The 15,382-nt window shown below is 47.9% G+C and overlaps 1 protein-coding gene across 6 annotated transcripts in view; it reads left to right on the forward strand.

Moving 5' to 3' along the window:
- Nucleotides 1–15,382, forward strand: part of asap1a (ArfGAP with SH3 domain, ankyrin repeat and PH domain 1a) — an 89,896-nt gene that overhangs the window by 72,176 nt on the left and 2,338 nt on the right. For 2 of the 6 annotated variants that reach the window (XM_018757757.1, XM_018757756.1), the window contains 9 exons: nucleotides 1,165–1,280; nucleotides 5,003–5,070; nucleotides 6,556–6,663; nucleotides 8,032–8,257; nucleotides 10,663–10,839; nucleotides 12,230–12,305; nucleotides 12,506–12,570; nucleotides 13,701–14,200; nucleotides 14,477–14,599. In XM_018757757.1, coding sequence (XP_018613273.1) covers nucleotides 1,165–1,280; nucleotides 5,003–5,070; nucleotides 6,556–6,663; nucleotides 8,032–8,257; nucleotides 10,663–10,839; nucleotides 12,230–12,305; nucleotides 12,506–12,570; nucleotides 13,701–14,200; nucleotides 14,477–14,599 — 1,459 coding nt within the window. Of the gene's footprint in view, nucleotides 1–1,164; nucleotides 1,281–5,002; nucleotides 5,071–6,555; nucleotides 6,664–8,031; nucleotides 8,258–9,597; nucleotides 9,673–10,662; nucleotides 10,840–12,229; nucleotides 12,306–12,505; nucleotides 12,571–13,700; nucleotides 14,201–14,476; nucleotides 14,600–15,382 lie in introns of all 6 variants that reach the window. The other 4 variants (XM_018757761.2, XM_018757760.2, XM_018757758.2 and 1 more) reach the window with 3 other exon arrangements.

Below are 15,382 nucleotides of genomic sequence, written 5' to 3' on the forward strand. Positions count from 1 at the left end.
GTTTTTCCAGGACACTCTTCCTGTCCCAGCATCCCCGTGGCTCTGTGGTGCTTGAGCGTGTTAAAGCGCTTCAAAGCGGGCAAAGTGGGTCAGGGGCAGCCGGCGGTCGTGTTGCTCTGAAGCAGGTCGGGCTGGCCTGGCACTGAGCTCCCACGTCAGTACCACAGTCCCAGGGCCCTCTACCGCCTTCCACCAAACCTGCCCAGGATCCTGATTCCTGGCCCTGGCATTCCCAGCATGCTGTGCAGCAGCACAGATACTAAACTCCCTGAGAACGTAGGGAGCAGATCTGTTGTCATGTGTTATTAGTGTTAATGGAAGAATCAGGTGCCAGACATAGATTGTGTGGCCCAGTGAGTAGCAGTGGTACCTCACACCTGTGCTCCTGGGCTGTGTGTGTTGATGTGGATTCAAATGCAGCTCAGTCTGCATGGACTTCACATGTTCTCCACATGTTTGCAGGGTCCTCCGGTTTCTTTTCACAGTCCAAAGGTGTGTATCATGTGAACTGGTGACTGAATTGACCTTAGAGGGTGTTTATGAGTGAGGGGATGCACGTTTATGTAGGTAGCAGGTAGTTCACTACAGTATTTCTAGAATTGCAAGTCACAGTGAACAGAAGCTGTCAGCTATAATAATTATAATAGGTTGCTTCAATAGCATGCAGTATAACAATATGTAACTTGACACTGAAAGCACTTCTTTATTACACTGTGGTACTCATTGTTGATGTGTACAGATGGCCTGTGGTTCAAGGAGCTCAATAACAACATTGAAAGACATCCAGAGTCTTCCTTGCCCAGGTTTACACAGTGCACCGCGCAGTCAGGCTGAGCACTTGGGCTGTGGAAACATTACGCTGCCCTAAGACTGTTCTGAGATGTCTATCTTTTCTTATCCCACCAATTTTTAAGTTGGATTAAGTTCAGTTTAAACTGATTTCTAGGGAAGTAATCCAGTGCAGGGAGGTCTAAATTGAGTGAGGTGATAAATTTACATCACATATGCGGTTGTTCAATACGCACGGGGCTCCTGTCAGGGGATGGGCTGGACTCAGAGTCTTGTCCCAGAAGTCCTCAGGTCTGAAGTGTGCTAGGAGACCGTGGCCCATGTGGGAGACCCCTCACTGAGGTGTTTTGATCCGGTTTGCGCCCCTGTTCACAGTGGCAACCTGGACAAGCAGACGGACAGGGGCAACACAGCGCTGCACTACTGCTGCCTCTACGAGAAGCCTGAGTGTCTGAAGCTACTGCTGCGGGGAAAACCAGCCACGGACATTGGTGAGTAACGGCTCTGCCCTGCTGACCGGTGCATAGCCTGCTGGGAAAAACGTGCCAACGCCTGTGCATTCACTTAGATAGTTGCTGTATGTCGAGCTGCAGCCTTGATCTACCCAGTATTCTACATGTCCATCGTTATGTCCATCTGAGCTCTCGACTGAGCATTCATAGGGTGGTCTCTTAATTCTCACCACCAATGGGCAGTTGGACCATGAGAGCTGTCTGTATTTGTATTTCCTCCTGTTTTCATCCATCCATCCATCCATCTTCTGTCCCACTTGTCCTAAAAGGGTCGCGGTGGCAGCAGGGAGAGCAGAGAGGCCTAGCTGCCCCTGTCCCCCGCAACTTCCTCCAGCTAAACCTGGGGGATCCCCAGCCGTTCCCAGGCCAACTGTGAGATATAATCCCTCCAGCGGGTCCTGGGCCGACCTCGGGGCCTCATCCCAGTTGACTGTGCCTGGTATACCTCCAAAGGGAGGCGCCCAGGGGGCAATCCTTATCAGATGCCCGAACCACCTCAACTGGCTCCTCTCAATGTGAAGAAGTAGCGGCTCTACTCTGAGTTCCTCCCGGATGTCCGAACTCCCCACCCTGTAACGGAGAGTGAGCCCCAGCACCCTGCGGAGAAAACTCATTTTGGCAGCTTGTATCCGCGATCTTATTCTTTCGGTCATCACCCAGAGTCGATGACCATAGGTGAAGGTAGGGACATAGATTGACCGGTAAATGGAGAGCTTTGCCTTATGGCTCAGCTCCCCCTTCACCACTACAGTCCGGTACAGCGACCCCATTACTGCTGCCGCTGCTCACAGTCTGTGGCCGATCTCACGCTCCCTTCTTCCCTCACTCGTGAACAAGACCCCAAGATACTTGAACTCCTCCACCTGGGGCAAAAACTCTCCCCTTACCTGGAGGGGGCATACCATCCTTTTCCGTGAGAGAACGATGGACTCAGACTTTGAGGTGCTGATCCTCATCCCCAGCGCTTCACACTCGGCTGCAAACCATTCCAGTGCGTGCTGGAGGCAGCCATGTGACGGTGCCAAAAGGACATCATCATCCACAAAAAACAAGAGATGTCACCTTCCGACTCCCACAGAGTGCTCTCCTGATCTTGACTGCGCCTTGATATCCTGTCCATGAAAACCACAAACAGGAGTGGAGACAACGCACAACCTTGGCGGAGTCCAACACCCACACTGAACAGGCCTGATTTAATGCCGAGTATGCGGACACAGCTTTCGCTCCGTATGTACAAGGACCGAATGGCCCGCAGTAGTGGCCCCGGTAACCCATACTCCCGAAGCACCTCCCACAGAATTTCCTGGGGAACACATAGGGCTTCTCCAAGTCCACAAAACACATGTAGACTGGATTAGCAAATTCCCATGCCCCTTCAATAATCTGTGAGAGGGTAAAAAGCTGGTCCACTGTTCCATGGCCAGGGTGGAATCGCATTGTTCCTCTTCAGTTTGAGGTTCAACTATCAGCCAGAACCTCCTCTCCAGCACCCCGGCATAGACTTTGCCAGGGAGGCTGAGAAGTGTGATGCCCCGATAGTTAGCACACACTCTCCGGTCCCCTTTCTTAAAGACAGGGACCACAACCCCAGTTTGCCAATCCAAGGGCACTGTCCCTGAGGTCCATGCCTCACTGCAGAGGCGTGTCAACCATGACAGCCCTGCAACATCCAGGGTCTTAAGCATTTCCGGGCGGATCTCATCCACCCCTGGTGCTTTGCCACTGTGGAGCTTACCAACTACCTCAGTGACTTCCACCAGGGAAATGGACTCTGACAGCCCGAAAGCCTCTGGCCCTGACTCCTGTAAGGGAGGCATATCACTCGGGTTTAAGAGTTCTTAAAAGTGCTCCTTCCACCTCCCGACAATGTCCTCATCAGGGGTCAGAGTTTCTTCACTCCTGCAAAACTCCTCCGACCCCTTCTGAGCTGCTGGATGGTTCTCCAGAACCTCTTTGAAGCCGACCAATAGTTGTTTTCCATGGCCTCTTCAAACTCCTCCCATGCCTGGAATTTTGCTTCTGCAACCACAGCCGCTGCTGCCTTTTTTCACCTGCCAGTACCTGTCTGCTGAGTCAGGAGTCCCCAGAGCCAACCAGGCCCTAAAGGCCTCCTTCTTCAACTTGATGGCTTCCCTCACCACCGGTGTCCACCACCGGCTTCTCAGGTTGCCGCCCTGGCTGGCACCAACAAGCTTTTGGCCACAGCTGTGCCTGGCTGCTTCCACAGTGGAGGTTTTGAACAGGGTCCATTCAGACTCCATGTCCCCTACCTCCTCCGTGACATGGGAGAAGCTCTCCCGGAGGTGTGAGTTCAAATCATTCCAGACAAGGTCCTCTGACAGTCTTTCCCAGCACACCCTTATTAAACATCTGGGCCTACCCGGTCTGTCCATCAGTTTTCCTCGCCATCTGATCCAGCTCACTACCAGATGGTGATCAGTTGACAGCTCAGCACCTGTCTTCACCCGAGTGTCCAGAACATGTGGCCTCAAGTCCGAAGAAACGACTACAAAGTCGATCATTGACCTTTGGCCCAAGGAGCTTTGGTACCAAGTACACTTATGAGCATCCTTGTGTTTGAACATGGTGTTTCTTATGGACAAACCATGACTAGCACAGAAGTCCAATAACATTTCACCATTTGGGTTTAGTTCGGGCAAGCCGTTCTTCCCAATCACCCCCCGCCAGATTTCCCAGTCATTGCCAACATGAGCATTGAAGTCCCCCCAGCAGGACAATGGAGTCTGTAGGTGGGGCCCTGCCCAGAATCCCTCCCACCTTCTCCAAGAAGGCCAAATACTCTGAACAGCTGTTTGGTGCATAAGCACACACAACAGTCAAAGTTTTCCTCTTTGCGACCCTAAGTCACATTGAGGCGACACTCTCGTCCACAGGGGCAAACTCCAACTGTATGGCAGCCAGCCGGGGGCTTGTGAGTATCCCCACACCCGCCCGGCGCCTCTCACCTCGTGCAACTCCTGAGTAGGAGAGGGACTACCCCTTATCAAGGAGTTTGGTTCCAGAGCCAACACTGTGAGTGGAGGTGAGCCCAACTATATCTAGTTGGTATTTCTCAACCTCCCGCACCAGTTCTGGCTCCTTCCCCCCAAGTGAGGTGACATTCCACGTACCAAGAGCCAGTTTTTGTCGCGAGGGGCCGTGACGCCATGCGCCACCCCGCCCCACCGCCAGGTATACATAGCACCGGACTCCCATGCTGGACCTTACAGGTGGTGGGCTCACATGGCCCCCCCACGATGCCTTTTCGGGCTGAGCCCGGCCAGGCTACATGGGCTGCCCGGCCACCAGGCACTCGCCAAGGAACACTACCCCCAGGCCTGGCTCCAGGGGTAGGTCCTGGAGACCCTATTCCGGGCAGGGTAAACGTTCTCTTGTTTACTTTTTTCATGGAGGTTTTTGGATTGTGTTAGTCTGGATCTTTACTCTAGACCTGTTTGCGTTGGGATACCCTACCAGGAGCATAATGCTCCCAACGACATAGCTCTGGAGATCCCTAGATCACGCAAGCCCTTCCTCCACTCCAAGGCCACGATCCAGGAAGTTTTCACCCCATTTCTATTTGCACGTACAATACAGTCAGACAGTGCTGTGGAACATTACTTGATGTATGAAAGTCCTCGTGTTGGTTTGTGGCTCAGTACTTCAGCTCATGGCGCCTCACCTGCCCTTTGTCCTCGCAGCCAACCAGAGTGGCGAGACAGCGCTGGACGTGGCACGGAGGCTGAAGAACACCCAGTGTGAGGAAGCGGTAAGTCCCCGAATCATCATGTTTTGCAAGCCAAGGTGCCTGTGCAGCGAGTTATTTGCTCGCAGCAGGTCACGCTAAGGTCAGCGCTCTCACAAATCATCCGTGACGTTTTGGACTCGGGCTGCATGGAGTATCCAAGTTTAAATCGCTCCCAGTTGCTCCTGGACTAAAATCGCACAGACAGTAATGGGTAAGGACAGGGAAGGGTGGGATTTGGCAAGAGCTGCAACCGCTGTCAGCAGATGAACCCAATGGCTTTGGGGGTCGTCTTGTAAGTTCCTTCTAGAAGTCTAGTTGACACCATTAACATCCCTATAGTCTGTATTTGTACTCTAGAATTTTGGCCAATTTAGTGTCACGTTTTCCTTCAGAATTGCAGGAACAGCTCAATCTTGCAGTTCAAAAACTCTTTGTAGACTTGTCTAAAAAAAAAAAAAAAAAATATAGCAAACATGGTATTTAATGAGAGTGCAGGTACAGTTATGAGGAAAACTCAGAGGTATCAGTGTTAACCCTTACTAGGTCCCACAGGCATGCATGATTTTTGTTTTGGGTCATTTAGTGTATTAGTACCTTTGCAGATGTGATTTGTGAGGGAACTCCATGCTGGTTTTATGAACGCTGTGATTTAAAGCCACCAGGGGGCACCACCACCATAGTTCACTTGTATCAAAAAAATGTGATGGGAATTCCGCCATAAATATTCCATCCGGCTGATGAATGGTAGCAATCTGTGCTTTGCGAGACCCGCACTGCCTGGCGACTGGAATGAAAGGTTACAGTGCAGTCCTCAGTGTGCCATATACCACCTAGTACCATGGTACACAGTGCAGTCCCTGTTTGTCATGGTAAAGCCCTGTGACCTCTGACCCGCTGTGTCGTACCACGCTTCACTCTGGGCTTTAGACAGTCTTCAGTCTTATGTAAGTTTGGAACTATTACAGTGTTTTCCTTAACATGATCTTCAACTGATTATAGACATTTTCCAGGTTTTGTTGTACCCTGGTTGGACATGAAATATTTTCAGAAGTACGCATTAACAAGAAAATAGCTTTTTATTCTCTATGCTTAATTGTGCGCAGTATAATACAAGATGAGAAGAACAGCAAATAACAATTGGCTTCAGTTTGTCCCTGTATAGCAACCTTCCCAACAGGTTGCCTCGGCGCGCTATGTAACACACGCTCGCTCGCTCGCTCACACACACAAGAGTTGGCAACAGTGACAGACAGTTCAGAACAAAGCCAGAAGGTAACAGAGGGGTGGAAACGAAACTCCTGAGGCTGGAGGGGGAGGAAGACCCCTGGGGATATGATGCCAATGGGCTGCTCAACCCCCGCGCCTGATAACATAGCGTAATTTGGGAGAAAGTGGGAGTATTTATGAAGGAGAAGAGAGTGATTGTGTTGCGAAGGATTAGCTAGCATTAGCGCTAAGGGTAAGCTGTGGTATCTGACCAATGTGTACTTTACCATCCCCACATAGCTGGTGCAAGCATCAGCTGGGAAGTTCAACCCCCACGTGCATGTTGAGTACGAGTGGAACCTGCGTCTGGAGGAGATTGACGAGAGCGATGATGATCTGGATGACAAGGTGAGAACAAAGCACACACCTGTGTTTCACACTTCTAATCAGACACACCTAGAACCGAGAACTTTGGTGAAAGCAGCTGAGCCAAAACACGTATGTGAGCAGTGTGAAGAGCACATTCACATTAATTCATTTCGCAGATGCTTTTCTTCAAAATGACTTCCAGTGAACACCGTGTAGTAATATCAGCCCACACTACTTCAGCAAAGGTGACTTAAAATGCTACATGTACTACAGTGTACTACTTACAATGAGTAATTACAGTGAAACTCACACACATACACACTGTGGGCAATTTAGTATTACCAGTTCACTTGAAAGCATCTCTTTGGACTGTGGGAGGAAACCAGAGTACTGGGAGGAAACCCACACAGACAAGGAGAGAAGATGCAAACTCCACACACACTGAGTGGGGATTGAACCCATGTCCTCTCATACGACCCAGGCACTGTGAGACGACAGTGCTACTTGCTATCCCACCGTGCCTTCCAAAAAAAGTACAATAACCATGATGCTTTATAAATATTGGGCTGAGGAATTATTTTTTTAAATTAAAGCCTAAAAATCCATATTTTACTAAAAATAAATATTTTAAAACTAGATGTGAGACGGACTTTGAGACGCTGCCAGCCTCCCAGTTTTAATGAGCTACTTTTAATGACTTTGCCTTGTAAACGAGGCTTGACGGCTGGCTGGGATTAGCTTGCTGCGCCGGGTACCCGGCTGCGCTCTCCCAGGGTGCCGAGCGAGTGGCGGTCCTTTCATGTACGAGAATGGTGTTCATGCTGATCACCCTCCATGGGGGGCACTTTGGTATCGAGCTGTCAGCTCTGCTGGGGTGCCGCCCTTCAGCTGGAGACTCCTATGCTGACACTGGGAACAGATGGCCTGCATCTGGTAATGGTTTGGATTGTGGCCCACAGCTTCGACGCTCATCTGTGACGCCTTGGTGAAGTTGAACAACATGTTACTGTTGGGCTTACTGTGGTTGCTCTTTTCCTCCCTCCTTCTCTTCTTCATACAGTACCAGTCAAAAGTTGAGTTCATTTGCTGTAAACTAGTTTTTGTTCTACCAGGAGGCATTTGGTTTGCAAGTTTTGGTGAGGAAATGAGGCACCGTGTCTTCCCAGCTCTTTCGGAGATGTAGGACATTGGTGTGTTGCTTCTGTCCAGTTTGTCCCCTACAGGTGGTGCCTAGGTGTACTTGTACTTTTCACTGGTGCTGTATAATACAGTATTTAATCTTTTACACAATGTTCTCGTCACTCTAGTGTACTGTCCCAACACGGTGTTTCAAACAAGGGTGTGCTCTGTGACGAATAGCAGCAAATCTGTCCTGCCCCCCTGTCTTAAACCCCACCTCCCTTGCAGCCCAGCCCCATTAAGAAGGAGCGCTCACCCCGTCCGCAGAGCTTCTGCCACTCGTCCAGCCTGTCCACCCAGGACAAGCTGTCCCTGCCTGCCTTTACGAGCCACCGTGACAAGCAGCGCCTCTCCTATGGTGCCTTCACCAACCAGGTGTACAGCGCCTCCACCGACTCGCCGACCTCGCCCATCCTGGACGCCCCTCCGCTGCCACCCAGAAACGCTGGCAAAGGTGGGGCTATGTTTCGAAAGCTACACCACTGTACTGAATTTTACTCTAAATTCTTATCACTCTTCTTGCGGTCTTATTTTGCATAAAATTCTGAATTCAAGTAGTCCCTGTTTCAATTGGCAGGGGGTCCTATTTGGACACCAATGTGTAATTTTCACCATATTCCTCTAAATGCACTGCCTCCCCAGCTCACAAACACCATTAGCACCTTAAGTCTGTTCATAATTCAGTTTCTTTGTAAGAATTTTAACTGCTAAGTTACAATCCATAAAATCTTAGTAGAACAGATGGCGTTCAATTTATATGCTGGGAAGGTTGTGAAAAAAACTTAACTATGGCTAAGATTAAAAACATACTCTGCCAGACTTTTCTGTTAACTTCAAGCTACATTAAACTGAATGAAAATAAAGATGTACAGTCTCCACAAACTCCTGTTCAATGCTGATTGGTGACTGATTGGTCCCATAAACATTTCGAATTTTTTTTGTAAATAAACTGATCACTAACACCCACAAATACCAGACGTGAGCTGTAAACACTGTGGAACAACTCACTCACTCTATCCAGTGTTAACTGCTTGTGCAAGTCAGGGTTGCAGTGGACCGCAGTCAATGCCAAAGTGCTAGGGTGCCAGATTAATCAGGGTACGTTACAGAGTAGGCACACGTGGATATAGTCACACGCTGTGGGCAATTTAGAGTCACCAGTTCCACTGAAATATGTCTTCGGAATGTAATGTACTGTACTTCTCTTATCGTTATCGATTTCTGGTGATCTTACTCCAGAGAGAGGAGCTCTGCAAGAGTTGAGTTCTTTCTTTTCCAGTGTAAGAAGCATATGGCTGTGGTCCTCTGAGTCTCCACATGCCTTCGATTTGCACGGTCTGCACCGTGTACATCCACAGCTGTTTGCACTGAGCATCTTCTGCATTCACAAGCTACAGCGAGAGCTGTTGCTCATGCTGGCAGCACAACGTGGCCTGATTTTATCCAGAATCTCCATTGTGCAGATGCTGCAGACATTAGCAAGGCTGCGTCGTCGTGGCCCAAGGGCTTGCAGGTTGTAAGTACACACAAATTAACCCAGCACAAACTGAGAGAGAGGACAGCTGATAATCTCTGCAGCTGTGGTGTTTGTAGACAATGTTCAGAGCTAGTAGCTCCCTCCCCACCCCCCCCTAATTGTCAACAGACTGCAGACCTCATGGCAGGAGAAATTATCTCGCTCCAAAACGACAGAAAGTGGGGTTAATTTTGTGGCTCCTGTTTCTCACCATGTGCTCCAATGTGCTCATTCAAAACTTCATCCTCTCTTTCACTCTTTCTCTCTCTCTCTCGCAGTACCAGTTCTGGCTTTTACCGGATCTCCGACATCACACTATGCCACTTTGGCTGGTATCCGACCATGCTTCAGCAGTGAATATAACTTTATTTCTCACTCCCTGTAGTCCTCGCCGTCTTCCCCTGCGAACATACGGTGAACTTTCCCTCACCTGGCTGAGCTCTCTATTATAAGCATCAGTGAACTTACCAACACACACACACGGGAAAAGGGTGTACACTTCTTGGGTTACGGGTCCAGTACTCTGCCCAGCTGCAGAGGTCCCTGTTGAATGAATTGGTGCTCCAAAGTGTTCTCTCAAGCTTCAGCTCTTCTCAGCTTTCGCCCTGATCCAAAACTTGCCTACAGTGTGAAATCCCTCTTGTTTATTTTCTACTCCAATGCTACTCGGCCCTGCTGTTTGCAGAGATGCAGTCTGTCACCAGCTGGCTGAAGGATCTGCAGAGCTTCTGTAATAAATGTCAGCACTAACACAGCATTTCCACAGAGTTCTGAGGGAGTCATGAATCTTTAGGTGGAGTGAAAGAGAACGCTTGTGTCCACGTGGCGGCGGTCTCCTTTGTGCTGTAGTTATCTACTGAACACAAAGGTTTTGTTCCATGCCGTTTATGTGGAATGCTAGACAGCTGGAAAAGCTCTGCCACCAAACTAAATCAAATTACTGTTGTGACGGCTCAAAGGAGAGACGTCGGTTGTGGAGAGGCTGCTTTAGGGAACAGTTTTAAATTTACTTGCAGTACTTTTTGATGTGTAGGGAAAAGTGCTTCCAGACTGCATCTCTCGTACCTCCATCGCTTGTGACCAGTCTTCTGTTTCTGTTCTGTTGCTTTTCACATTTGATTACTATGATGTTGCCTTTTGTTGCTCAATGTGAGTTGTCCTGTTGCACAAGTCTGAAAGGCAGAAAGGCTACAAAGGATCATGTCCCTTAACCATCTATCCACAGATGAGGGCTCTGACCCAACCCCTCCAGCCTCACCTGTGGCTCGCTGGGTCTCGAACCATCCGGTGGGCCCTGCCGGCAGGTGCAGTTACAGTCTGTGTTGTATGTGTCGCTTTTCTAGCTCCCTCTGCCGGCCATCCCACTTCCCTCCCCCTGGGCTCACAGCCCACCGGTGGGGGCAGTTCTACTCTGTCCAAGAAGAGGCCTCCGCCCCCTCCCCCTGGCCACAAGCGCACCCTCTCCGACCCGCCCAGCCCTCTACCTCACGGCCCACAGACTAAAGGTGGGATTCCTTGGGGTGAGTCAGGCTGGGAAAAGACTAAAATAAAATACAAATGAAAGGGGTGCAATGACACCTCTTTACCTTTTATGGTATACAGTGGTGTAGTGTTGCCATGACAATATAGGAAAGGGGTGGAACTTGTCTGCAGGTCCCCCCCCCCCCCCCTCACCTTACCTGTGGGATTATGGGATTGCTTCCACATCAACTCACTACTGTAGGCTTCTGCTATTTATTGGGTTGAGGGATCTGCCTTCTTAGCCTGGGTTGCCTTTTCAGTCCACTGCCTCTCCTGGGGCATTTTTGCCAAGATGCCCAGTCATACCCTTTTGCGTGTTGTTTTTATTGCATTATTTTTTTTTTTTATTTTGGTGGAATCTATAAAATGATGGCTTGAACACCAAGATGCAAAAGTAAAAAGAAACTGCACTGACTTTTGTCCTATGCAAATTTATTTATTCCTGAAAAGCATTTTAGTTCATCTTCCACTGATTCCACTAACACTGAGGTTGTTGTTTTATATGTTCACCTCCGAAGCCTGGACAGGATTAAATGTTGCTTTTCCTTTGTTAATGTTTTGCTTTAACTGTTGTTCTCGTGTTGGTCTCCCACATGTGTCTGCGTTTAAGCAGCAGTGTTTGGCTTTGCGTGTCTGAGCAGAAGAAATGGCAGCTGATCACATATTGTTCACCTGTTTTTGTATTTGGGAGGTTTTTAATCAGGGCTTTCTAATAAACTTCCCTATTAGACATGCTAGGATCTGAAAACATCCGTGTGATCCTGTTCACTTACCCCCCAGTATCCACCCAGTTCCATTTTGCCAAAAACAAAATGCTTTCAGTATCACTTCCCATCACACCATTCATAGATGAGAGGGCCCTTGTACTCATGAAGAAAAATGTCCTGTTCAGCATTTGGCTGGATAAATATTGACGTCTGAACAGTTTCAAACCAACAGACTGCAAAATGATTACAGACATGGTAAACATCTGCCTTCCAGCAATAAGAAGTTTTTTTTTAAAAGTGACAAGGAGCAGATAGTAATTTAAAACATCAAATGTTGACTGTGCTACCCATCTATTAGTAACGGGAAGCTGGGATGAGCTTGTCACCAGCATCACCCTCAAATTAAACCCCCAAACAGCTTCTGATTGCACGTAATGGACAGCTCAGCTTGACGTCACTTCACATGTTCCTGTACAAACTGTTTTTAGCGTCGATGCATGAAGGTACATGTATGAATGAAGTCAGGTCAGTTTGTTTTAAAAGATGGACATGCATGTTACAGGGTTTAGTATCTGTATCTTAGTACGAGTCAGGAAGTTATGCTTCAAGGCTGAAGCACCCGTTTTGTCCCTGCCGGGTTATTGACTGGGGACTCACTCCTCTGTCAATCTGGCGCTTACAGGAAATGACTCTGCTCCAACACCTGCCAGTAGGACACCTCCAACAAACAAATTTGAGGGCATTCCACAGCAGCAGAGGTAGGCTTGTTCCCCAAAACTCCCTGCTCCCACCATCCAGCCATATGAGGCGTAAGGTTTATTTGAGCAGACGCTTCAACTGTCTGCAGAGTTTTCTGTGCTGTCTCATGCATGCAACAGTTCACTTCCTTATAGTTGTGAGGTCAGGATTTATTTAGTAGAGGTGACTTTATCCAGCCTTCGTTGTTAAATTTTTTCAGTACTACTACCAGCAACACTAAGTCTACGCTGGGACCAAGGGTTCTTCCCAGACTACCTCAGAAAGGTATGCTCTTTCACTTTGTGACTGTGACGGTCATGATTTTGTATACACTAACCCCCTGTTGTTCACTCTCCTGATTTGTGATTTTTCAGCTATCCAGCCAAAGATTATTATTATTACCACTTATCATTAATTTGTCTGGATTGTAATGAATATGGTATTTCGCATCTGGTCCAGTCCGCTACATTCAAGTCCACTGCAGTAAACTGAGACCGCATTTGTAAGTTGTCTAGTGGCTGTGTGACAGAGACTGTGAGACCCACTGCATTGCGGAAACTGGGAACCAGCTTTCATCTTACTCAAGCCAGCCTATGTACACTGTCATGCTAACTCTATGAAATCATTGTTTTTTTTATTTTTATATGCACTAGATCCTTCATCAATGTAATTTTTATGAATAGTTCACCATTACCTTATAGACCCAGAATGTGTTCTATAGTCATCCTAACACCATCATCACCAGTAGTGAGGGGGCCAAGAAGAAAAAATAACTATAAAATCACAAATCTTGAACAACTTTCTGTATTTATGTATAAAGTACAAATGAAAAGGAAATTCATCGTTTCTCCCTCAATTCGAAATGCAGACAAAAAAAATACTCCATTGTTGTGACTATGACCACGATTGTGATTCAAAAAAAGCATTGTGGCCATGTGCACAATTTAAAAAAGCTTCATGGATACATCTGTGATTCAAAAACATTTCATAGAGGTGATGGAACAAAAAACTATTTCAAAAACTGTTTTCTGGGAGTAAACCACAAAAAAGTAAACAAAATTTTCTCTGCTTTACTAATGGTATTCAGCCTCATTTAGGGTGATATTGGAAGGAACCTGGGATGGACTTGAGACAAATTTGAAATTTTCTCCATGAGAAGTAATGGAATAAGTAATTTCATTGTCTGGTTTTTGTATATTTGGTCAGTTTTCTGGACCGAATTACAACTCAGTAATGGAGAATAAGTGTACATGATGATCCTGATTTTTAGTGTGCTGATCTACCAAGTTGACTTACTGCGTGAAGCAGAAAATTTGTATTAACTGATTTACATGATGAATCTGGACAGTTGTGTTACTTAGGTGAATATAAGTGATATAAAAAAACTAAGGAATGTTATTTGCATTTTGCTGTAGTGGAACTACGGAAAATTGAAACCATCCACCACCCCTCAGTTGACAAGCCTAGCCAGCCACCTGAGGTGTTCCAGAAGCCTCCTCCAGCTGCCGAGACACCGCAAAAAGCCCCACCGCCTGACAAGCCCCAGCTGAGCGATCTGCCACCCAAACCCCAGATCTCTGACCTCCCCCCAAAGCCCCAGCTGGCTGACCTGCCTCCCAAACCGCAGTTGGCTGAGTTGCCCCCAAAACCCCAGATCAAAAACCTTCCCCCAAAACCTCAGCTGGCAGACATGCTGGCCAAGCCCCCCGTCTCTGACGCGGCCCAGAAACCCCCCGCGTCCGAGCCAGCTCAGAAGCCCCTGTTGGCAGAACCGGTGCTCAAACCGCAGCCTGCTGATGGTCCAGCCTCCAACCAGCAGGGGGAGCCAGTGCCCAAACAAGCCAGCGAGGATACCAATGGCACGCCAGCCAGTGCCACTGAGATGCCTGTTCCACTGCCCAGGAAGATAAACACGGTGAGCGGGAGGTTCGGCAGTACTTCAGTGGCGGCTTATAGGGAACTTGTGGACTTATTGTAGAAATACATCTTGAACTAGGAAATCCATGTGTATTTTCTTAATCTCATTGATTATATGTACTTGTTGAGATTTACACTTTACGCTGGAAGGTGTAAAGCACTACCACAAATTAGGGATCGCATTGAACTCAAAGAAAATGTGAACACTTAATACAGTTCTAAACTGTCCACCTGACTCCTTGCAATGTTAGTTGACTCTTGCGCCTCCCATCAGGGGAAGAGCAAAGCACGGCGGGTCAAGACAATATATGACTGCCAGGCGGACAATGATGATGAGCTCACCTTCTCGGAGGGGGAGGTCATCATCGTCACAGGGGAGGAGGATCAGGATTGGTGGGTGAGTGTAGCTCCGCCCCTGCATGCACCAGCCTGCCGACCCAGCCATCGGGCACCTTTCAAGCGTCAGCTGCACTGCGGTTGCAGAGTAGAAGTCGCTTCCATCATATAAGAAGTGCTGCAAACAGTTTACTCATCTGTTCTGGTCGATGGTTTGATGTGGTCCCTTCAAATGTTTTGCGTAATAAAGGGCAACTGAAAGGCCTTGGATTTCATAACCAAAGCCACAGTGAAACTGACTTTCTGTGTGACCAGGGCCCATGTGTTGGAGAGGGAAATTTCAGCTCCTAAGCATTGCAGATATAAACCGCAGGGAAATACTGGCTGACGTGTTGATGAACCAACAAAATAATAATAGTAGTAATAATTCATCCTAATGTTCTGCCTACATCCCGGCTTAAATTTAGGATCGGCCTCTGACAGCAAGTGATGCCTTTGCTGTAGTGACTGTCAGATTTCTTCAGCTGTCAGTTCAGCTCCTCAGAGTATCTGGTGGAAAACTTTTAAGCATAATTCGGGGAGGGATTTACATTCATCTGATCCCTTTTTGCAAAGCGACTTATGTTAAACTACTTATAAATGGGTGAATAATTCTACATCTGGGTAATTTTACTGGAGTATTTCAGGGTGAGGATCTTGCTCAAGGGTACTACAGCTGGTGGTGGGATTTGAACCTGCAACATTTGGATCCAAAGGCAGCAGCTTTAACCACTATGCTGCTATGCTTAATGCCCCTGGGGCTTTTTGCTGTTAATGACAGCACATACATTTTTTACGATAATCA

The sequence above is a fragment of the Scleropages formosus genome, chromosome 7, assembly GCF_900964775.1.
Source record: "Scleropages formosus chromosome 7, fSclFor1.1, whole genome shotgun sequence".
NCBI lineage: Eukaryota > Metazoa > Chordata > Actinopteri > Osteoglossiformes > Osteoglossidae > Scleropages > Scleropages formosus.